Genomic DNA, 25335 nt, shown 5'->3' with positions numbered 1-25335 from the left:
GTTTTTTGCGTTTCCTCGGTATCCGTTGTTATGTCTCCCTTTTCATTTCTCATTTTGTTGATTTGGATACTCTCCTTTTGCCTTTTGGTTGTTTGGCTAAGGGTTTGTCTATCTTGTTGATATTCTCAGAGAAGCAGCTTTTCGTTTTGTTGATTCTTTGAATTGTTTTCTTTGTTTCTAAGTTATTGATTTCAGTCCTGAGTTTGATTATTTCCAGCCATCTACTCCTCTTGGGTGTGTCTGATTCTTTCTTTTTTTCTAGGGCTTTCAGGTGTTTCATTAGTTGCTTGTATGAGATGTGTCCAATTTCTTTCTGAAGGCACTTAGTGTCATGAACTTTCCTCTTAGCACTGCTTTCATTATGTCCCAAAGCATATGGATATGATGTACTTTCATTTTCATTGAATTCTAGCAAGCCTTTCATTTCTTTCTTTATTTCATCCCTGACTCAGTTGTCATTGAGTAGAAAATTGTTTAGTTTTTTTTTTTTTTTTTTTTTTTTTTGGTGTGAGTGTGTGTAGAATTTTTGTTAATTCCATTGTTGAAGTTTAGCTTTAGACTGGGGTGGTCTGATAAGATGCAGGGGATTATTTCAATGTTTTTCTATCTGTTGAGGCTTGCTTTGTGACTGATTATATGGTAAAATTTGGAGAACGTTTTGTATGTTGCTGAAAAGAGGGTATATTATTTTGTGTTTGGGTGAGAAGTTCTGTGAGTATCTGTTAGATCCATTTGACTAATTACCTCTGTTAGCTTATTTCTCTATTTAGTTTCTGCTTGGATGATGTGTCCGTTAGTGAGAGTGGAGTGTTGAGGTCTCCCACTATTAAACTGTTGGGATTGACATGTGATTTAAGCTTTAAAAGTGCTTCTTTTATGAATTTGGTTGTCCTTGTATTTGGGGCAGAAATATTCAGGATGTCCTCTTGGTGGATTTTTTCCTTTGATGAGAATGAAGTGTCTTTCCCTATCTTTCTTGATTAATTTTAATTGAAAGTCTATTTTATTAGATATTAGAATGGCTACTCCAGCTAGCTTCTTGGGTCCCTTTTCTTGGAAAATATTTTTCTAGCCCTTTATTCTCAGATAATGTCTATCTTTGTTGCTGAGGTGTGTTTCTGGAACACACAGGGTGTTGGGTCTTGTTTCTGCAGCCATTCTGTTAGTCTGTGTCTTTTTATTGAGGAGTTGAGGCCATTGACCTTGAGAGATATTAGTGGCCAATGATTGTTGGATCCTTTTATTGCAGAGTTGGTGGTAATCACGTGTGGCTGTGCCCATTTTAGTTTTGTTGTTGTGAGATTATCTACATCCTGTGATTTCTTGGGTGTAGTTGACCTCACTGTGTTTGGGTTTTCCTTCTAGTATCTTTGTAGGGCTGAGTTGGTGCATAAATATTGTTTAAATTTGGTTTTGTCATGGAATATCTTGTTTTCTCCATCTATGATGATTGAATGTTTTGTTAGATATCGTAGTCTGGGTTGGCATCTGTGGTCTCTTAGTGTCTGCATGACCTCAGCCCAGGCCCTATTGGCTTTCACGGTCTCTGCTGAGACTCAGGTGTGATTCTGATGGGTCTGCCTTTACATATTACTTGGTCTTTTCCCCTTGCTGCTTTTAATATCCTTCCTTTGTTCTTCAGATTTAGTGTTTTGATTATTGTGTGGCAGGGGGAATTTCTTTTCTGGTCTAGTCTATTTGCTGTTCTGTAGGCCTCTTGTATGTTCAAGGGCACCTCTTTCTTTAGGTTGGGGAAAATTTCTTGAACATACTTTTTGGTCCTTGGAACCTGGAATCATCTTTTTCATCTATATCTCTAATCCTGAGGCTATATTGTTTCATGCTGCCCTTGATTTCTGGGATGCTTTGTGTCACAAACTCTACTGCCCCTGAGATTCTCTCCTCCAGCTGTTGAATTCTGTCGATGACGCTTACCTGTTTGAATCCTGATCTCCTCTCTAAGTTTCCCATTTCCTAGATTTTCTCTGTTTGTGTTTTCTTAATTGATTCTAACTCCATTTTCTTTTTAAAAGATTTACTAATTTATTATTCATACAGTATCTGCCTGCACGTGTGCCTGCAGGCCAGAAGAGGGCACCAGAATTTATTATTGATGGTTGTGAGCCACCATGTGGTTGCTGGGAATTGAACTCAGGACTTTCGGAAGAATAGATAGTGCTCTTAACTTCAGAGCCATCTCTCCAGCCCTCTAATTCCATTTTCATATCTTGAGCAGCTTTACTCATTTCCTTCACCTGTTTGATTGTGGTTTCCTGTTTCTCCTTAATGGCCTCTATTCGTTCGTTTGTATTTTTCTATAATTCTTGGATCTATTCATTTACTCTTTATAATTCTCAAATAACTGTAAAAGCATAACTTTAAGGTCATTTTCCCTGAGATTCAGCTGCATTAGAGTGTCCGTTGTTCTCTGGGATTTCTGGTGGAGCCATGCTCTTCTGCTTTGTGTTGCTTGTGTTCTTACCCTTTCCTTTAGCCATCTGCTGAGGGGGCTGGGGTTTTCTAAGCTGGCAGTGGAGGGGGTGAGCTCCTTTGGAAGGCAGCTTCTTTGTTCACTGGCTTGGCAGACACCGTCCTCCTGGAGCTAGATTCGAGTGAGCTCTGCCACCTAGGATCCGGGATTCAGCAGGGCTCCTCTGACTACGTGGTCTCCTCAGAGGGATCAGGCACAGAGTAGAACAGTGGCTTGGGGGCCAGGACGCATCATTGGTTTTGTTGTGCCTGTGTGGATCCTCTGTTGCCCAGGAGCCTACACTCGCTCCAGTATTTGGAGGAGTGCAGGGTTCTCTAAGGGGCTGTCTGTCCACCTGTGATGGAGGCAGGGGACTGGTGCTCCTGGCTGTTCCCTCTGCTCCTTTGCTCTCTAGACACAATACACACCTGGCACTGCCATCTTGGAATCTCCTATTTGGTGTTCTTCATGCGCTAGGACATCTCTTCCATTATGGAAGCTTTCTTCAATGACTTTGTTGAAAATATTTTCTGCGCCTTTGATTTGGATCTCATCTCCTTATTATCTGTAGATTTGGTCTTTTATAGTGTCCTAAAGTTCCTGCATGTTCTGTTCTTTGTTTTTGTTGGATTTAACATTTTCTTTGACTGAATAACCTAATTTTTCTTCCTGGTTGTCGAGCCCTGATTTTCTTTCTTGCACTTGATCCAATCTATTGGTGAGGCTTTCCTCTGAATTTTTAAAATTTGAATTCTGAAATTTTTCATTTCTCTTAATTAAATTCTATTTTCTTATTTTTGAGTTATTTTCATTATATATTCAATTGTTTGTATTTTTGTTTGTTTGTTTGTTTCAAGATAGGGTTTCTATGGGTAGACCTGGCTATCCTGGAACTCACTCTGTAGACCAGGATGGCCTTAAACTCAGAGATTCTTCTGTCTCTGCCCCCAGAGAGCTGCGATTAAAAGGTGTTCACCACCACTACCCAGAGATCTTTATTTAGGCATTTATTCATATTCTCTCTGAGTTCCTGTATCATGTTTATTGCCATTTTGAAATCATTGTCTTGTACACCATCTAAGTCATCTTTCTTGGGGACATTACTATGGGAGTACTAATTTTTGGTGGAGACTTATTGTTTTGGTTATTTTATTTGTGTATTTTTTTTATGGGACCTAGGCATTTTGGGTTAGGTCATTGGGAGTGTTTATTGGTATGGAAATCTTGCTTCTGATTTTTTTTTTTTTTTTTTTTTTTTTTGTAGACAGAGTTTTTCTGTGTAATAGCCATGGGTATTGAGGAGGTTGCTCTGTAGACCAGGCTAGCCTCAAACTCATTGAGATTTACCTGCCCTTGCCTCCTCAGTGCTGGGGTTAAAGGTGTGCACTACCACCACCTGGTCCTGTTTCCAGCTTTTATTTTATTTTTAATTAAAATTTTTTTAAAATTTTCTTTTGTTTCCAGCTTTTAAGGTGGTTAACCACTGTACGGGACTTAAGATTCAGTCTTTTAGCAATTCAGTGTTGATGTTTGAATGAGTAATCAGAAGTATTTTCTGCTCATCTTGGGACAAGTATGGTTTCTAAGCTCAGGACCATTTCTTCTGTAAAGTAAGATGATTTTCACAGTCTGTCTTATGGAGTCTGGAGGGAGGTGATCAGGAGAGCTGTTGCTTGTGGAGTTCTAATGTGAGCCTCGGATTCCACCAGAAGAGGAGGTGTAGGAGAAAGCCACCAGGCAGGCAGGGACCATGGTCCTCAGTCAGGTTGTGGGGATGGGCAAATGGTTGAAGTTACCAGTGTGGTTCAGGTGTCCCTTCCTAAAGAGGGGTGGTGTTTGGCAAGTCATCAACACTCAAAGAAGGAATCCTAAGCCCCATACAGCTGGCCAGCCACCTTGAACGTTGGAAACAGAGTCTGAAACACCTGTTCAACAAATCAGAGGGAAGATTTCCATACCAATAAACACTACCAGTGACCTAACTCCAAATGCCTAGGTCCCATAAAAATACACAAATTTGGTATCGGAGGGTTGTTGGTGGGAATCTAGGTTCTTTTCCTATAGATGGAATGGATGGGTTTAGCAATGTGATTCTGGGGTTCTTCTTGAAACAGGGGTGTGAAGAGGTAGGTACAGGAAGTCAGGTGTGGGACACATGGCCCTCAGGCAGGGGTGGGGTGGTTGGGGTAGCTTGTGTTGGTCTGGAGTCCCTCGCTGTAGAGGGGTGGTCCTTCAGTCAAAGGGGTGGGAGAAGTTTATGGAGCAGGTCTATGGTTTGTGTATGGAGAGAGGGACAGGTGAGCGAAGAAGTCATGCGTGTACTTGGAATGAGTGGGCATGGTTGGAGGATGGCACCTAGGCTTCCCGACCATTGATGAGGGAAGAAGGAGAGGGAATTTGGCAGAGATAAATGAGGCTAATAAGCATGAAGTTGGACATCCTATCTGTTGGGGGAATTCTGGAAGGTTCTGGAAGGAACAAAGACAGCAAGAGATAGACATCTGTTTATGGTGGCTGTATTAATTACTTTTGTATCACTGTGATAAAACAGCCAACTTAGAGGAGAAAGAATTTCTTTGGGCTTGTGGTTCCTGAGGGACAGGAGTCTGTCACAGGGAGAGAGAGGAAGGACAGCAAGCAGCCAGCATGATGGCGGTCACTGGGCTTCACATTTTAAACTACAAACCAGAGGCAGAGAGAAGGAACTGGAAGTGGTGAAGGGGTTCTCACTCCTCACACCTGCCTCCAGTGGTGTGCTTCCCCCAGTAAGGCCACACCTTCTGCACCACTTTACATGGTGCCATCAACTGGGAACTGGGTACACGAGCCTCTGAGGACACGCTCCTCTGGGGACACGCTCCTCTGGGGACATGCTCCTCTGGGCACACGCTCCTCTGGGGACACGCTCCTCTGGGGACACGCTCCTCTGGGGACACGCTCCTCTGGGGACACACTCCTCTGGAGACATGCTCCTCTGGGGACACGCTCCTCTGGGGATACGCTCCTCTGGGGACACGCTCCTCTGGGGACACGCTCCTGTAGATCACCGCGGTGGCACACGCTGTAGGGTGTGCTGAAGATGTGGCAGCAGGCGGACCAGGAACTCACTGATATATTTAAAAGAGTTTGCATGGATTTATATCTTGTCCAACTTAATACCAGTTACATATCTCTGTATTTGGCAGGGTCCTCTTTTGCAATGTAGGCCAGTGTTGAACTTGTAATTACTCTACCTCTGCAGCCCAAATGCTGAGATTACAGGCATGCACTAGGGTATCCGGCTTTTAATTATCTGGTTTTGCTGATTTTTTTTTTACCCTTATATTTTTGTGTGCATATGCCAAATCACATGTTTTTAAAATGTTTTATTTTACGTGTCTGTTTTGCTTGCATGTATGTGTATCATGTGTATGCCTGGTTTCTGAGGAGGCCTGAAGAGGGTGTCAGGGCCCCTGGAACGGAGGTCACAGACAGTGGTTGTTGGGAGCTGCGTGCAGGTCCCCTGCTAGAGCAGCAAGGGCTCTTAATCACTGAGCCACCTCTCCAGGCCCCATGTTCTGTTCTAATAAGAATTTTGATGATTTCTGTTTTTCATATTTAACTCAGGCGTAATGTCTTTACTGAGGCCGCTTCTTCTGGACGTGGTCCCGACAATTCAGCAGACGGCTGCCCTGGCTCTGGGCCGACTGGCCAATTACAATGATGACTTAGCAGAAGCAGTTGTGAAGGGCGACATTCTTCCACAGCTTGTTTATTCACTGGCAGAACAAAATGTAAGAAAAATTTCCAAAATGATTTATGTACTGTTGGTTTTAGATACAAATATGACAAGCTTGGCACGGTTGTGGGTTTGAAGGAATTATAATGATTAGATGCTTTTCATTTGGACTTGGTAGCAGCCTCTTTCCATTTTTGTTAATATATGGAAATTGTTAATATATAATTGTTAATATATAAAAAGAGTTCTTGTGAGTCATACATAAAGAACTGTGTGTCCATGGGAGCTTTTGAGGGAAGAGTATACAGCTCCCAGGCAAAGAAACAGTTTCATTTTGCAAGTTTCATATGAAGGAGGTTAGTGGAAAGAATAATTCTTTTTTTGTTTTGTTTTGTTTTGTTTTTGAGACAGGGTCTCTCTGTGTAGCCTTGACTGTCCTGGACTCACTTTGTAGACCAGGCTGGCCTCGAACTCACAGCGATCCGCCTGCCTCTGGAAAGAATAATTCTTAAAGAGACAGAATGCCTTTAATGAAACGTTTGATAAATAATATTTTTTAATTAGTTAGACAAGCATTTCCAGTCATTTAAATGTACCCTCTGATACTTTCCCAAAGAAAATCTATAAACAGTCAACAAGCTGTAAAAAGAAGCTCAATAACATTAGCAATTAAAAGCTATAAATCTAAACCCGAATGAGATAATACCTCATATCTACTAGGATGGCCATAATAAAAATAATAGAAAATAAAAGAAGTGTTAGTGATGATGAGAAAAAATTGAAACCCTCATGTGCTATTGGTAGGCATATAAGATGGACAGTTTCTATGACAAGCAATTTGGAAAAGTGCAATAATATCGGTATATTTACCATCTGATTAATCACTAATGTCAGGTGCTCACAACTACCTGTAATGCCGGCTCCAGGGAATCTGATGACTCTGTCCTCCATAGGCAGACACACACACACACACACACACACACACACACACCCCACGTGTTCAGACAGGCAGACACACACATACACACACACACACACACATCCATCACATGTTCAGACATACACAAAAAGAACTAAAAAAAGCCAACAACCACTCAAATCTTTAAAAAGAAGAAAGCATTAAAAAAAAAAAAAAGCCAAGTGAAAGGTGTCAGACACCAAATGCTTATGTTATATAATCCCATTTATACAAAATGTCCAGAACACGCAGGTTCACAGAGACAGGAGCAGGTGGGTGGGTTCTGGGCAGGGAGAAGACGGAGACTAGGAAATGACCACTTGACTGCTCAGTCTTAAAGTTTCTGATAGGAACGAAGGTGACTGTGGCGACATGAATATGAGCACTGGTTTGTACATTTTGACATGAAAAAGAATTGTATGACGTATTTTATTAGAGTAAGAATCATAATTGTGCAAATATCGTTTTCTGTATAGATTTGAGACCCATTTGCTAATGTCTCTTGCAAAGACTCAAACATTTTTGTTTTCCTGTTCATGTCTCAGACTTTCCCCATCCAGGCTTCTTGCTCTCATTGGATGGTAGGCTCTGTGGTTTTGAATTCCATTTTAAAGGTTTCAGAATTTTTTTTGAATATGAGTTAATATCTACTAACTATAAAGAGAGAAGTAGTTCTAGGCAGAAAAGTGAGGCGTAGTAAGAGTGCACATCACATCTTTATCTCCCAGCCCGCCTCCTTTCTTGGGAAACCTCACCTTCCTTTTTTTTTGAGGTACAAAGTCTGTGGCTTTGTTTCATTAAAAAAAAAAAAAAAAAAAAGAATTTGTGTTCATTCTTTTTTCTTTTCTTTTTTTATTTAAAATGTTTTACTTGATTAAATTTCACACTGTCAGTTTTGAAGGAAAGCCTCCTCTGTGTCTGCTTCCCAGCATCCTCTCTGCCCTTTGCCCTTCCACCTGACTGCATGGCCTGCCTTCCACATTCATGATACTTGCGCCTGATTGGTCTCACCCCCTTTCTTTTTTCATATCCCATAAGCACAGTTTCTTCAGTGTACACATACATATAAACATTGTAAGCCAGGATCTGCAAGTGAGGCAGAATGTGTGGATTTTCTACATCTTTAAAATATTATTATTAATTCTTTACAAATATAACACAGTGTACTTTGATCACATTCGCCCCTTCCCACATCTCCTCCCATATCCAACCTCTCTACTTCAGCTTCCTAAAAAAACTGTGAGTTTTCTTTAACTTATTCTTCATCAATCCGGTTTGTGTTGCCAACTTCTCTCGGGAGCGGGGCGTGCTCTGGAACATGGCTGGCCATCCAAGTGTCACCTAGAGGAAAACTGATTCTCCTCCTGCCAGCAGCCATCGCATGCCAGTGCTCCTCAGCCGGCCTTTCACTGGGACTTGGTTCTCACTTTCCTTCCTCTCTGCTGAAATTATTGTCGGCCTTGGGCTCGCAAAGGTGTTGTGCACACATGCTTTCACAATCCCCGTGAGTTCACAAGAGCAGCTGCCTCGTGTCTGGAAAACAGATTCCCTGATATTATCTACAACCCCTGGCTCTTGGGCCCTTTCCTTTCCTCCACTTCGTCCATGAAGAACTGTACTACTGGGCGTGGGGTATGATATGTGCATCCTATTTGGAGTTGAACACTCTATAGTCTCCCACTCTCTGCATTGACCAGCTCAGGGTCTCTGTGTTGTCGTTTAAAGAAGAAGTTTCTTTGGTAAGAGCTGAGAGATGCACTGATCTACATATACAGCAGTAAGTTCTTAGGCGTCATTTTAATATGTCCATTCAGCAGAAGCCAGAGTAGCCTGTTAAGCAAAAATTTGTGGTCAAAAGAATAGAGTGCCTGACTTGTGTAGAGACCTAACCTTCGAGCTGGGCCTGCTCAGCCATCTGCAGAGAGCTGCCACTAAGAAGGTTGGCTGCGTTAAGCTGTGCTAAAGTGATAGGCAGAGTAGTTTATTCCTTGTGTTGGGGCCTGACCAGAGGCTCATGGAGAGACACTGTGGTACCAACAGTTGCATTCACAACATTATTACAACAATTTATTGCTACTTTACAGAGAGCGTCACGTCACATGAGTTTCCCAGGTCCTGCCGTCTCAAGTATTCACTCCCATTAGGTGCTGGCTCTAGTGTTGGGGGTACATGGCTAGGCAAAGTAACTCCTCTAAAAACTGGTAAACATCTCATGTAAAACACTTGCCAGGATTAAAAAAAAAAAAAAGCCCCTCCCTGGAGGTCTGGCATTACTTTCTTAGTTCAGTATATAAAATGCAGTGTCCTTATCACTCAAGAGCAGAGACCCCTCTGGCTTCACATGGCCATGGTTGCATTAGGCATCCGGGAAAGTGTTTTAGCACAGATCTGTACATACCTGAAAGCAGAGAAGATCCCATATGTAGACAGCAGTAGTTTAGGTGTCAAGCCGATATCCACTTATTACTAATTATATATTAGAAGCATGGAATGAAATAACACTTTTACATTGTGTAAAGTGATGCCCCTACAGAGGGTGGGCTCTATATGCCTTTAAGAACTACCCCTCTTGCCGATGTCTGATCATTTATCAGACCAAGGGCAAATATAAACATTAAAAACAAACAAACCTACTTAATTAACTATGGTAATTGACTTTTGAAGATTTAAACTTAAGGCTTTTATTAATGTAAGATTTAGAACAGTTTTAATTTTGACCTCAGGAAGACTCTCCTGTTAGGTAACAGGATGCCTAGAAGTACCTCAGAAATAATCTCAAAATGTCAATTGAGTTTGTCCATGTAAGCATGAAGGTTTACATCCTGGTGGTACTGTGAATGAAACAAAACTGTGGCTTCACCGAGGAAGAACTTTCTGGAAGGCTCTAATTTTCATTATGTTCTGTAGACAAGATAGTTTGATTCAACAGATTCCCAGGATGTGCCAAACATAAAGTTAGGTGAAAATTTCCAAATAATCTCATTTTTACTGATTGCATTTTTTGGTTTAATTCATTTTTGGCCTCTAAGGGAATTTGAGAAACATGCAATTATGTTTGTATTCCATGGCCACTGTATTACCCAGCAGAGATCTTAAAAAACAAAACAAAACTTTTTTGATTATAATTTACTCTGATTTTCCTTTTAAATAAATCCCAAGCCTGTTTTTAAAAATTTTATATTCTTTTGTTTTGCACAAAAATACCAAGTTTTAAAAAGTTTTAGTAATCATGAATATAAAGAAATCTGAGTGGGTTGGGTTTTCAGTGCCTAAAAGGCCTGAAATGAGAAAAAACAAAACAAAACAAAACAAAACAAAGCACCTCTACTTTTTGATGTAAAGGATCAGATAAAATTTCTTTCTTTAAAAAAAAAAAAAAAAAAGTTGATTATGTAGGAAGTGCTCTGCCTGCATATGCACTCCCAGCCAGAAGAGGGCATCAGATCATATCATAGATGGTTGTGAGCCACTATGTGGCTGCTGGGAATTGAACTCAGGACCTCTGGAAAAGCAGTCAGTGCTCTTAACCACTGAGCCGTCTCTCCGGCCCCCCAAGATAAAATTTCTTATTTGGTTAATACTGTGAGCACATCACTGAATTGGTGTTTAATTTGACCAGGCAATCATCTATTAAGTATACCTGATCGTAATGAGCTTTATTTGTTTTTAGTTACTTGCTTTGGGCTTAACTTTGACAGCATATATAGAAGGCTAAATAAATCTGGTGTTTGTAAGTGAATTACATGTGTAGTTAGCATGACTACAAGCATAGTTTTGAGCAAATTAAAGAATCTGATCATTTATAAGGTGCCTGACAATTTGTATAGCTAAAAAAAAAATTTTTTTTAACTGTGCACAAACGTTTATTGAGGGAGGGGGCGTCAGTCCTTCTTGTCCTCGGCCTTCCTCATGGCTGCCAGCACGCTGCTAAGCTCCTCCCGCTTCCTCTTGGCCCGGATGTGTGTACCCACCCGCTTCTTGATGAACTTGAGCGCGTGCTTGTCCTTGGACACCTTGAGCAGCTCCATGGCGCAACGCTCATAGGGCGCGAAGCCTCACACCTCCCTGATCATGTCCCGCACGAACTTGGTGTGCTTGGTGAGGCGCCCGCGGCGCCGGCTGTGCCTCGGCTTGCTGACGTTCTTAGTCACTTTGTGGCCCTTGTTGAGGTCCACGGCCTTGGGGTAGTGCAGGGCCATGGTTGCTGCTCTCCGATGGCGGCCGCGACAGGAAGAACGAAGCCGCTCAGAACCGCTGAATTATTTTTAACAGTTTGCAAGTTAGTAGCTTTTACAAGACTAGGATTTTATAGTTTTATCCCTGTAAATAGTCATATATTCTTAACTTTCTCTTGGTAATGCAACTGCACTTCTGTGCCTGAAAAATATATTTCTGAAAGGGCCAAATAACTTATATTCTACTGTTTAGCTTATTTCTTTTTCACCTTATCTGGTGACTGCTCAGAACACCTCGAAACCTGACTTCTATTTCAGAGTAACTTGGAATACCAGAAAAATTAACTGTGGTCATGAAAGTCCTGCTATGCTTAGAGACTGAAGGCAGATAAAGGAAATGCATTGTTGACAGAGTACGGTGACACACTGTCCCCATGAGCCCAACAATACTTTTCAGTGTCATAAATTCTCATTACTTCGTGAAATTATGGAAAGCATTGTGCTTACATTTTATTTTTACAATTTCAAAATGCACACTTAAGGGTAAGATATTTGAAAATGTAAATTTAAACACACCTTAATTTCAGTGTACCAAAGAGGAGCCATGGGGGAATTTCAAAGAACCAAAGTGATTTTCCAGGCTAAATTTTTTTCTTTTGTATTCTAGATCGCTGAGTTTTCCTGAAGGTAATTTTTAAGCTGTTTCTTTCTTTCCCTTGGTAGCGTTTCTACAAGAAAGCGGCTGCCTTCGTGCTGAGAGCAGTTGGCAAACACTCCCCTCAGCTGGCCCAGGCCATAGTTGACTGTGGGGCTCTGGACACACTGGTGATTTGCTTGGAGGACTTTGACCCCGGAGTCAAGGAGGCCGCAGCCTGGGCCCTTGGATATATTGCAAGACATAATACAGGTAACGGAAATGACTTGGAAATAGGGCAACTCTGGATCTATCAGTCCAGGGCCAACTGAACCACTCAGTAAGATTGTGTCTTAAAACCAAAGTAAATAAAACCAACCAAAACAAATATCCCAAATTAACCAATCAAATAAAAATATCCTTGAAACTTTTCTTAAATTAACAAATGTATCTTGGATTGTCACCCCATGAGAACTTGTTGGGTCTTTGTTATAAGTTAGGGTTAAATTGATAAAATTATATATATATTGATACTATGTGTAAGCTTTCATATGGAAAGAAGTTATAATGAACAGTGTGTTTGTATTACAGTTAGTAGTTGCTTCTTCAAAACTTCTAGATTTTTCTCATTGTGTTTATGTATAAAATAGCAGCTACTGTGTACTGAATAATTATGAGCCTGGCTCTGTGCCTGTCATTTCACATGCTGTTGTCTCATTTCGATTGCAGCTACTTTGTTTAGGTGCTTGTCTCCCTACTAAACAGTGTAACTTAGAGAGGGTGCCTGAAGCTATGTGGATTGCAACACCAGAATTTGGGTTTAATTCTGACTTTGAAGACCATGTTAACTACTTGACCATATGACTCCAATATCTACTTCCTGACAATACTGATGACAACCCATAAAACTAGCAACAGTGCCGGGCATGGTGGTGCACGCCTATAATCCCAGCCCTTAGGGAGGCAGAGGCAGGTGGATCTCTGTGAGTTTGAGGCCAGCCTGGTCTACAAAGTGAGTCCAGGACAGCCCAGACTACAAGAGAAACCTATCTCAAAACAAACAAACAAACAAACACTAGCAACACCATTAGAGGCAGAAAAGAAATAGAGCATAAGAAAATTGAGCTGAGAAGCAATATCATTGTCATGCTTAGAAGGATTCAAAATTATTGCATAGCATAGTATCTAGAGTTTGGTTTCCTCCATAAGTTCACGTAAGCCAGTTGTCTAATACTCAATGGGAAAATAAGTAGTACTTTTTTCTTCAAAATTAGCATATGCTAATGATATGCAACAATAGGCTTTGTTATGACATTGTCTCTCTCCATCCATCTCTCTCTCTCTCTCTCTCTCTCCTTTCTTTCTGTAGTTTGAGCTTTCTCACCCTGCACTCTCCAACCTCTACTACCCTCTCTGGTCTGCTTCCCGCTAATCATTTTCCTTTCCCCAGCTCGTCCTCCATCTTCATTAGGGTGACTATTGCTGTGAGGAAACATCATGACAGAAGCACCCTGAGGAGGAAAAAGAGCTTATTCGACTTATATTTCTACATCACAGAGTTCATCGTCAAAGGAAGTCAGGACAGGAACTCAAGCCTGGCAGGAACCTGGAGGCAGGAACCTGGAGGCAGAGGCCACGGAGGGGTGCTGCTGACTGGCTTTTCCCTCGTGGCTTGCACAGCCTGCTTTCTTACAGAACTCAGAATCACCAGTCCAGGGAATGGTCCCACCACATCAATCTCTCTCATCAATCACTAATGAAGAAAGTGCCCTATAGGCTTGCCTGAAGCCTGGTCTTATGGAGACATTCTCTTAAGTGTGTTTCTTCCTCTCAGATGACTTTGGATTGTGTCAAGTTGACATAAAACTATCCAGTACATCCTTTGACTTTTATGTCTTTTTATTTTATTTTATTTTATTTTATTTACCCAGCGAGCTTCACTGGGGTTGAGAATTTGATACATGACTGAGCAGTATTGCATTATTTCTATCCGCCCTCTCTCTCCAAGTCTTCTTGTGTTCCCACTCTCACTTCCTCTCAAATTCACCACCTTGTTTATAAATATTGCTTATGTATGTGTGTGTCTATATATCTGTACACTTATATCTCCTACTGAGTGCACTTAGTATGGCCTGATGTGCATACGTTTAGGCGACTACTTAGGGCTGGGAACTTGTCCTTGAAAACAGCTGCTGGTGACTTTTCATCTAGGGGTTAGGGCCTTGTGAAGCTGTCCTCTCTCCCTGTGGACGTGTCAACTGATGTGACCTTTACACGTCGTACTGAGAGTTCATGGGTGCACATCCCTGTCCTGTCTAGAAGATACTGTCTTGTAGCCACCATCTGCGTCTCAGCTCTTAAAATCCCCACTCATTGGCCATGTTCCCGAGCCCGAGGTGTGTTGTTAACAGATGTCCCACATGTGGCTGAGTGCTGCATGGTCACTTGCTCTCAGCATTTTCACCACCTGTGGATCTCTCTAATAGTCTCAGTCCCAAAAGGAGCTTCTTTGATGAGGGGTGATCGCTGCACTGACCTATGGGTATAAAGACAAACATTTAGAAGACAGGTGGACACTATATTAATTTAGAACATGAGCTAGCAGGTCCTTGTTTGGGGTCTGCCTTCATTCGTGGGTTACTGGCTAGGTTTACAGTAACAGGCATGTGCTTCCAATGTCCTCATTCCAAACTCCCTGTTCTCTTTCAAATTCATGGCCTCTTTTTACATAATTATTGTTTTTTTTTTTCTGAGACAGGGTTTCCCTGTGTAGCCTTGGCTGTCCTGGAGTCACTTTGTAGACCAGGCGGGCCTTGAACTCACAGCCTGCCTCTGCCTCCTGAGTGCTGGGATTTACATAATTATTGTTACCTATATTTATGTATACCCATATATGTCCATAAAACATAAAAATGTCCCGCCTAGTCTGTATAATGTTATTTGTGAGTGTGTTTTCGGATGACCACCAGTTGGTGTGCTCTTCCCTGGGAAAGACTGTTTCTTCTGACGTCAGCATTCCTTAGGGTCCCATACTTCTTTGTGTAGGGTCGAGTCCTCATGAATTTCCCCCTCCACTTTAGCATGTCTGTTGCTTTCCTTAGATTTGGGAAATTTTCTTCTATGATTTTGTTAAGGATATTCTCTGTGGCTTCCACCTGGGTTTCTTCTTCTTCCTATGTACCCTTCATTTGTAGATTTGTTCTTTTCATTAGTGTCCTAGACTTCCTGGCTGTTTTGTGTCTAGATTTTTAGAGATTTAACATTTCCTTTGATTGTCTTATCCGTTTATTCTACCTTGATTTAAAGACCTGACTTCATGTCATTGAGTCTGTTGGTGAGGTTTCCCTCTGGTCTTTTTATTTGACTTCCTGAGTTTTTTTTTTTTTTTTTAAATTTCAGTATGGCTTGACTTTGGTGATTCTATTTCTTTGTTAAAGTCTATTTCTGTATTTTGAATTATTCTTATTATTTAATTAAAATGTATTTTCACAGTCTTTGTTGAAGCATTTATTCATATACTCTTTAGGGTCTTTGAGCATATTCATAATTGCTATTTTGAATTTTTTGTTTTGTGCTTCAGCTAAAAGGACTTTTTTTAAGTCAAGGAATATCACAGTTGGGTCCTGATTTTTGGAGATGTCATATTGTCTTGGTTGTATCCTCCCAGATACCCCGACCCGTCCTTCCACATCCACCAACTTTATATCATATCTCTTCACATATCCACTAAATCCAATTTCTGCTGCTCATATATTCCTGTATGTGTGATCTTTAGCTGGAGCATGGTCAATTCACGAGGAAATACACTCTACAAGACAGCCAGCTCTGCCTGTCCGAACGGCTGTCACTTGCCAAGAGAGTTCCTTGGCTAGGGCTGGGACTTCTTGTCTGCCTCCCCATCCATGCTGGGATGTGGTCTGGCTGAGGCTGCACAGGTCGTGTATATACAGATTGTCATAATTGCTGGGAGTCCATGTATGCAGATACCCCTGCTGTGTAAAGGACAGGACGTGTGGGAGTATAAAGAGAAGTAGTTGTTTTACAAAAGATGATTGTGTTTTTGCTAATGTATGTATGTCTGCATGTATGTCTGCATGTATTTATTTTATGTATTTAGTTATTTATGGAATGGAGCTCAGAGCCTCAGTCATGCTTAGCACGTGCTCTACACTGAACTTCATCTCCGGCCTTAACTGTATTTTAAAGACTTGTTTACTCTTATAAAACATGTATGATGGGACACTACTCAGCTGTTAAAAACAAGGAATTCCCAAAATTTGTGGACAAATGGATTGAGCTAGAAATGCTCATAATGAGTGAGTTAAGCCAGAAGCAGAAAGAGTCAAATGGTATATACTCACTTATATCTGCACTATATCTGCCCAAGGGGCATGTCCTACTGAAAGTCTTCACTTACCAGGAAACTGGGACAGAGTGGAGGACATCCTATTGGGACTCTAGGTGAGAGAAGCATGGGAGAATAGCAAAGTAGAAGGATCCAGAGGGTCCTAGAAACCTACAAGAAGAACATTATGATAGGCAGATTTGGGCCCAGGGGTCCCGCTCAAACTATGGCACCAGCCAAGGACAATACAGGCAGTAAACTTTAAACCCCTACCCAGATCTAGCCAATGGACAGGATATTCTCCACAGTTGAGTGGAGAGTGTGATATGACTTTCTCATGTACTCTGGTGCCTCATATTTGACCATGTCCCCTGGAGGGGGAGACCTGGTGGCACTCAGAGGAAGGATAGCAGGTTGCTAAGAAGAGACTTGATACCCTATGAGCATTTACAGGGGGAGGTAATTCCTCTCAGGATCAGTCATAGGGGAGGGGAGTAAGGGGAAAATGGGAGGGAGGGAGGAATGGGAGGATACAATGGATGGGATAACAATTGAGATGTAATATGAATAAATTAATAAAAAATATATAAATATGTATGAGATTGGAAACATGTGAGTTAGGTGAATGCGGACTATCTTCATGACACAAATGTAAGTTAGGCACATTGCATGCCATTACACACATATTAGGAAGATATTAATTTAAGTCAAATTAATTTTTTGTTGAATTTAACCTTTTTAGTATTTTTAAAAAAGAATTTCACACAAGTCTGTATTTTTATCATTCCCACCTACTTCCCCCACATCTTCTAGCACATACTCACAATTCCCCTCAAAATAATGGCATTTTACAATTATTATTGTTTTACACACACACACACACACACACACACACACACACACACACACACACACACGCACACCAGGACAACCATTGTTGAGGTTTCAGATGTCCAGGATTTCCTTGTTTTTAATAGCTGAGTAGTATTCCATAGTGTAAATGTACCATGGTTTCTTTATCCATTTTTCTAGTTAGGGACATTTAGGCTGTTTTCAGGTTCTGGCTATTATAAATAAGGCTGCTATGAACATGGTTGAGCATATGTCCTTGTGTGCTGGAGCACGTTCTGGGTATATTCCAAGGAGTGGAATAGCTGGGTCTGAGATAGAGCCAAATAGTGATTTCCAAAGTGATTGTACAAATTTGCATTCCCACCAGTAATGAAGGAGTGTTCCCCTTTCTCCACATCCTCGCCAGCATGTGCTGTCACTTGAGTTTTTGATCTTAGCCATTCCGAGAGATGTAAGGTGTAATCTCGGAGTATTTTGATTTGCATTTCTGAGACAGAGCCTCTTGTAGCCCAGGCTAGCCTGAAACTTACTATGCACCTGAGTCTGGCCCTGAACTCCTGATCTCCTTGCCTCACCTTTTTAAGAGACATGTGCCACCATGCCCAGCGGTCAATAACTAACAGAAGATATGAATATCATATAAATGAATTATACCCATCATGCTTGGCATTCTCTTCACTTCCTTCAGGTGGATATGGTGTGTGGGAGATCACTTCCTCCATCCCCTGTGTTAGTCACCGTGAAAGAGAGCTTGCTCAAGAGCCAGTCACCCACCCTCACTCACTAACTTCTCTTGGACCTACAGAATTATCTCAAGCTGTGGTGGATGCAGGAGCAATTCCTCTTTTAGTTCTGTGCATCCAGGAGCCAGAAATTGCTTTGAAAAGGATCGCTGCCTCAGCCCTCAGTGATATCTCAAAGCACTCTCCAGAGTTAGCGCAGACGGTGGTGGACGCAGGAGCTATTGCCCACTTGGCCCAGATGATCCTCAACCCTGATGCAAAACTGAAGGTAAAATAAAAAGACGCGAAGAGGCAGATAAGCCGGTGCTTTTATAGTCTAAGAAAATGGGAACACGCACAAGTCATATACAGTAAAAGAATTAGTACATGTAATTGAAAACATACAAATATATTATGCAGTTTGTCTTCTAATATGTGAAAATAATGCTATTAGGATGATACAGTTAAGATATGACTGGGAAAACTGTTTCATTTGCTCTTCTGCTATGATAAAAACACCAGGAGGCCATCACTGAGGGAAGCCGGGGCAGGAGCTCCAGGCAGGGACCTGGAGGCAGGCACTGAGGCAGAGGCCACAGAGGATGCCGTTCACCGGCCTGCGGTCCTGCCTCGCTTCTTTCTTTCACAGCTCAGGTCTGTCTGCCGAGTGATGGCACTGCCCACACTGAGTTGAAGCCTCCTACATCAAGTAGCAGCTAAGCCACTGCCCCCAGATGTGTCCATAGGCCAATACAATCTGTTAAATTCTTCATTTGATGTTCCCTCTTCCCAGGTGACTGTAGGGTTATGCCGAGTTGAGAACTGAAGCTAACTACAACGTTCCATACCCGTCAACTTTGACATACAAACACATCACTTTAAATGACAACCTTTTCTTTCTTGTTTGTCCCCAAGACCTAACATTAACGTCATAATATAAAATACAGTACAATCTCAAAAGTCCCTTAGGCTTTATAAACTCCAGCACTGTAAAACCTCACTGTCTCTTTAAAAATCCAAAGTCTCTTATTAACTGTGGGCTCATGTAAAAAATATATTACATACTCTTTTTATTCCAAGATGGAAAAACCAGGGTACATCAGATCAAAGTAAAACCAGTGCCCAACAGTATAGCTCAGTGGCTGATATCTGGGACTCACGCACGATATCTGGTCCCCGAAGGCCCCTCTCTACCTCTGCCATCTGTAGCACACACAGCCGGCCTGGTAGGCTTAGGCCAGCTTCACTCCATGCCTGCTGCTCACCTTTGTCGCTCCAATATGGTAGCGTCTCCACTGTAACTGAGTCTGTACTGTCATCAATGAATGGCTTCCCATGGTCTCTTCAGTACCTCTGACCTGCCACCTGGTGCCACGCCTCAGCTTTGCCCAAAGACCCCTGCAGCCCCAGGGATTCCTCTGTAACTGAGGCTGGGTCTTCACCAGGAGCCTGGCCTGGTTGCTGCCACACAGCTCCAAGCCTTAGCTGGTCTCCATAATTTCTTTATGCCTTCACAACCAACACTGCACGGGACTAGCAGAAATCTTTTAAAACTATATCTGAATTATGGGGGGGGGGGGACTGTTGGATTCGGTATAACTTTTGTTTCATTTTTGCTTGACAGCGGCAGGTCCTTTCAGCTCTCAGTCAGATTGCAAAACATTCTGTGGACCTGGCAGAGATGGTCGTTGAAGCAGAGATTTTCCCTGTTGTACTTACCTGCCTGAAGGACAAAGATGAATACGTGAAGAAAAATGCTTGTACTTTAATTAGAGAGATCGCTAAACATACACCGGAGGTAAAAAAAACAAAAACCAACTGAACAGCTTGCTTCAAGGTGCACTTGCTCTTAGTTTTAGTGAACACCAGTATTCCTGGCCTTTGCCCACTAGATAGCTCTATTACCTCTCTCCCAAGTGGTAACAACCAAAAAGTAACTTTGTACATTGCTAAACAAATGTTCTGTAGGGTGTAAAATCCCCTTCAGCTGAGAACTGCTGAATTTTATTAATCTAGCTGGAGTTTAACATCCAGTTTCTAGTCATTTACAGCTTTCTATTTCTAGTTGTAAGGAATGTGGAACTCTGCCATGTTCAACATTTTGTGTCATCTAGGAGCAGTGAGATGATATGTTATGTTTCTGGGTCGGTTCAGAATATAAAGATGCCCTGGCCAAGTATCAGTTGATTTACATACGGGAAAAAAAACCCCATGAAGCAAGCCTGTGTTGATTCTGAAGTTTTATCCTTTTTTTGTGTGTGCATGCTTTGCTTAGCCAGTTTTAACTTTATCATATATTAGTCCCCATGTTTCATATATCTTTATTTGTATGGATTTTTTTTGTGATTGAAGTACAATCAGCTTAGCAGTCATTGCCAGCAAAGAGGCAAGTAGATTAGACTATTCTGAATGTCCGAGCTTTCAGTGATTAATATAAGCTGAGTAATTAGTTAGTTATGAGATCGCTCTGCACTTAGTGTCTTGATGAAGGATTCTAACATCCATGACAGGAGGGATAAAGCTTCTGACACTGATGTGAAGGAAACTGAACTACAGAATAAGGTTCCTCTATCTCTCAACCGCAAGACTTGCATATCTCTTTGGAAGGTACAATAGTTTCTCTAAGTCACAGCTCAATTTTATCAGTTGTTTTTTATTTTATTTTATTTTTTCTTTTCTATTCTTTTTTATTTTTCTTTTTAAAAAATATTTTATTAATTTATTCCTATTACATCTCAATGGTAATCTCATCCCTTGTACCCTCCCATTCTTCCCTCCCTCCCATTCCCCCTTTACTCCCCTCCCCTATGGCTGTGACTGAGGGGGACTTCCTCCCCCTGTATATGCTCATAGGGTATCAAATCTCTTCTTGGTAGCCTGCTATCCTTCCTCTGAGTGCCACCAGGCCTCCCCATCCAGGGGACATGGTCAAATATGGGGCACCAGCGTTCCTGTGAAAGTCAGATCCCACTCTACATTCAACTGTGGAGAATGTCTTGTCCACTGGATAGATCTGGGTAGGGGTTCGAAGTTTACTGCACGTATTGTCCTTGGCTGGTGCCATAGTTGGAGCAGGATATTTTTCTTTTTATTTAATTATATTTTTTTCAGTTGTTTTTTTAAGTCCTAAATAAAGTGTGGTCAAGCTGTATTTAAAGATCATCTTATGTAATCTGGGCTTTTGTTCTCTCTCCCTCAGCTTTCACAGCTGATTGTTAATGCAGGAGGCGTGGCTGCTGTGATTGACTGCATTGGGTCCTGCAAAGGGAACATCCGGTTGCCTGGCATCATGATGCTGGGTTACGTAGCTGCTCATTCTGAGAACCTGGCCATGGCGGTGATCATCTCCAAGGTGTGTGGTTGTTCCACACCTCATGATGCACTAGACTGTTGTAAGGTAGAACCGTAAGGTGATGTTCGCCATCAGAAGAGAAAATATAACTCAACAGAGCAAAAAACAAAGTTACCCATTTTTTTTTTAGTTGTTTTACTGTTGAATTCAGTGCTTGTTGGCATGTTTCCTAGAGTGAACTAGAAAATTGGCTAAGATCACAGAAAAAATTGTTTTATTCAGTGTTTGCTACCAATGATTATTACCGCCTTTAAGTATTACAGTTATATGGAATTTATCTGTTAAGTATATGTATATATTAAACAACTAATTTGCATATTTACAAACATGCCAAGCACACTGTGGTTACAAAAGGTCATAACTGGGTTGTGACCCACGCCATTAATCCTGGCCCTACGGAGCTGAGCAAATCTCATGAATTCCAGTCAGTGGGTATTCATAGTAGACTCTGTCTCAACAATATGAAACCAAACCAAACCAAACCAAACCAAATAAACACATTACAAATGATTTGACCACTAGTCACTTTCTCTGCTCTCAATGGTCTCTATATTCTTCCATTTCCTGTCACGTAGATATGGACACATCTCTCACAAATGGGTTTCTTTCCTCAGGCTGAAGTTGGACGTGTGTACAAACAGCAGATAGCAAGGGTGTGCTCTTGTTTCATTGCTCTGGCGAGATTAAAAATTTTTTATTTGGGTTTATATCAATCTATTTTTGAATAAACTCATTATGTAGTGCAGGTTGGGACCACAGTAGGTGCTCACAGAATGTGTTGGTCCAGACCTATTGATCTCCTGAAGAATGCTTCTGAGGCAGTGTGCTCACAGAGAGCCTCCAGCACAGATGACCTACTGCTGGTCCCCACACAGGACATGAGAGCTTTGCCATTCCTGCCAGTCAGAACGAAGAGCAGCCTGGGATTGTTATCTTCTGCCTGCTCCGCGGGATGCTCTGCCCTTTGATCCCGCCCTTCTGTGTTTGTACTTCTGTTATCGCAGGCTGTGACAGTGACTAGGGCAGTGGTGGTCCTTTTATAAGAGTTGCTGTAAGGATGTCACCAGGGAAAGGACGATGGAAGTTTGGTGGCTGATCACTTCCTGGGCACGCAGCTCAGGCAGCATGGAAGCTTCCCTCCTTTGTGGTGGGTGGCTGTGGTTGCCAGTCCTTCCTTTGGTTTCTCAGTTTCCTGGAGATGGAAGTGGTGTGCTTGGGGTGCTGTGGTTAGTGATGTTTTTATGGTCCTGTTAACATTCGTGCTTAGGAGACAAAATGGAAGCACATACTTCTGGTGTTAGCTGAAGGATTCATTCCTACGTAGGCATCCAGTCACATTAGGATGAGCAAAGCTGGACTTAAGTTGACCAAAATTAATAAAGAAAGAAAGATATTAGTGGGATATATTCCACTTGCTCATATTATTTCAATTTTAGTCTACCATAATAATCTTGTTCTCAGATTTACTGTAATTGGTAAAAATTAAATTTGTGTGTGTGTGTGTGTGTGTGTATTGATGAAGATTGAACCCAGGGTTCCACATATGCCAGGCAAAGACTCTTGGTTCTACCCTCAGTCCTTGGTTAACTTTTTTTGTTTGTTTTCTTGACACAGGGCTTCTCTGTGCAGCTCTGACAACCCTGGAACTCACTGTGTAGACCAGGCTGGTCTTGGACCCAGAGTTTTGCCTGCCTCTGTCTCCTGAGTGCTGGGACTAAAGGTGTGCACCACCATACCTGGCTCCTTGGTTAACTTTTTAAAACAGGGAAAATAAAAGTTTTATGATCCTAATCAGTTTTATTTGGTCACAGTAGCAATTGGTATTGTGTGGTGTGTGGCATCTGCTGTTCCTTTGACCATCCCTCCATTAGTGGAGTAAAAGCTAATAAGGATATAAAGATAGTTAGGTTATCTCATTACAGATGCTTAATGCAGTTTGGATCTAATTTGTTTGTTGACTTGGTCAGTGGTATTCCTTGTGATGTGCCCATTTCTTGAACCATGTAGGAGAAAGGAACAAAGGCCAAAATGTCTTCTTTCGATGTCGGAGAGGCAAGGAAGATTCATGCCGTCTGCTCTGGCTTTCCGTGTAACACTTGCTCTTTGGGTCTCCCACAGGGTGTGCCCCAGTTGTCAATTTGCCTGTCAGAAGAACCGGAAGACCACATTAAAGCTGCTGCTGCCTGGGCCTTAGGGCAGCTGGGAAGACACACTCCAGAGCATGCCAGGGCTGTGGCCGTCACGAACACTCTGCCAGTTCTGCTTTCTTTGTACATGTCACCGGAGAGCTCTGAGGACCTGCAGGTGAAAGTGAGTGCTGGCCTTTATGGTTTGGGAGGATTTGTTAGATAGGACTAGTTTTTTTTTTTTTTAAATATGTGATATAAAGTCTTTTACTTTTTGATGGGCATTATTTTTCTAAACCAAGAAATATAAATGAAAATTAAATTTAAGTATATAAACTTAGACACTAAAGGTAGAATAAGAAGGGTAAAAAGTTTAGTCATCTTTGGCTACCTAGTGATTCCAAAGTCAACTTGAGCTATGTAAGACCCTGTCTTGAAAATAAAGATAGAAAATAATCAGAAAAATTAAGATAACTTTTCTTAGCCAGGCATGGTGGTGCATGCCTTTAGTTCCAGCACTTGGGAGGCAGAGGCAGGCAGATTTCTGTGAGTTTGAGGCCAGCTTGGTCTACAATGAAAGTCCAAGAGAGCCAGGGCTCTGTGTAACAGAGAAACCCTGTCTTAAAAAACTAAAAGAAAAAAACCAATAATTTAGGCATGTGTTTTAAAAAACATTCTCTCCAGATATCAAATTGTTTATAAAAATCAATGTTGTTTTATAAATTCTACATTTCTGTTGATGAAGAATTATTTTCATGATAGTTTTATTAAAGTTATTTGTGTGTGTGTGTGGTGTGTGTGTGTATGTGTGTGCGCACGTGCACCTGCTTGTGCATGCACACACCATGGCATATATACAGAAGCCAGAGAACAGCATGTGGGGTTCATTCTCTCCTTCCGCCGTGTGGGTCCCTGCAGATTGAATCTGTGTTTTCAGACTTGGCAGCAAGTACCTCGACTCACTGAGTCATCTTGTCATCCCTGACTCTCCTTTCTAATATGTTTTAGTTTATCAAATGTGGTTTATTTAACCGAAATTGAGTATTTGCTTCCAGCCGCTTCTCTAGATACTAAACCGAGAAATGAGCAGTTTCCAGTCCCTGATCTTAACAATGTCAAATCAGACTTTAGTTCACCCCAACATCTTTCACTGTAGGAACGCCATCATTCTTTTTCCCCGTTCTCTAAAGTCTCTTGAATTATATTAACTGTTGTTTTACAGATTTAGAACGTAGTTTGGTCAATTCTGCTTGATTTGATAGTACCTCACTGGGGAAAGCTGTATCTGAAAACATCAGGTGTTGTCTTGTGGTATTTTCATTTATCATTCTGTAGCAGCTTTCAGACTATAAGGCCATGTGGATGTTCATTTTGACCCAAAGTCATGTCACCATTTTAGTAAGGTTTTTATTGCTTTGATAAAGTAATGTGACCAAAACCAATTCAGGGTGGAAAGGATTTATTTGACTACTATATTCTGGATTTCAGCCCATTGAAGGAAAGAGTTCAAGGCATAAGCTTAGAGGCAGGAACTGAAGTAGAAGCCATGATAGAACCCTCATTCCTGGCTTGCCCTTCGTGGCTTTCTTATACAACTTAGGTCCATCTGCCTAGGGTTGGCATCATCCACAGCGGGCCGGGCCCTCCGACTTCAGTCATTAATCAAGAAAATGCCTGATGGATTTACCAATCAGCCGGGGCCATTTTCCTTAATCAAGATTCCTTCTTCCCAAAAGACTTTTACTTGTGTTAAGTTGACATGAAAAGAACCAACCAATCTCTTTCTATAAACAGTCCCTAATCCCTAATTGGTTCCAGTCTCGGAAAGCCAGAGAGCAGCCATCAATTAGCATTTCTTCCATTCTGTCACTATCTATCTGCTCCTGTCTTATTCCAAACTCTTCAATAAAAACTAAGGTATTTTATCTGATAAGCTTACCGTTATTTGTTATGAAAATATTTGTCTGCTTTTTATTTGTTTTG

The 25335-nt window shown here is 41.5% G+C and overlaps 1 protein-coding gene and 1 pseudogene across 1 annotated transcript in view; one reads left to right on the top strand and one right to left on the bottom strand.

The window, feature by feature from the left end:
* LOC127193302 (sperm-associated antigen 6) overlaps positions 1-25335 on the top strand; it is a 67865-nt gene that overhangs the window by 18873 nt on the left and 23657 nt on the right. Inside the window, exons 3-8 of the mRNA XM_051150595.1 lie at positions 6077-6243; positions 12045-12228; positions 17958-18163; positions 19499-19672; positions 21074-21226; positions 23345-23536. Coding sequence (XP_051006552.1) covers positions 6077-6243; positions 12045-12228; positions 17958-18163; positions 19499-19672; positions 21074-21226; positions 23345-23536 — 1076 coding nt within the window. The remainder of the gene's footprint in view (positions 1-6076; positions 6244-12044; positions 12229-17957; positions 18164-19498; positions 19673-21073; positions 21227-23344; positions 23537-25335) is intronic.
* Positions 11004-11345, bottom strand: LOC127193303 (60S ribosomal protein L36-like; annotated as a pseudogene).

Source organism: Acomys russatus, chromosome 8, assembly GCF_903995435.1.
Source record: "Acomys russatus chromosome 8, mAcoRus1.1, whole genome shotgun sequence".
In the NCBI taxonomy this organism is placed as follows: domain Eukaryota; kingdom Metazoa; phylum Chordata; class Mammalia; order Rodentia; family Muridae; genus Acomys; species Acomys russatus.
This window is presented reverse-complemented; position numbering and strand designations above follow the sequence as displayed.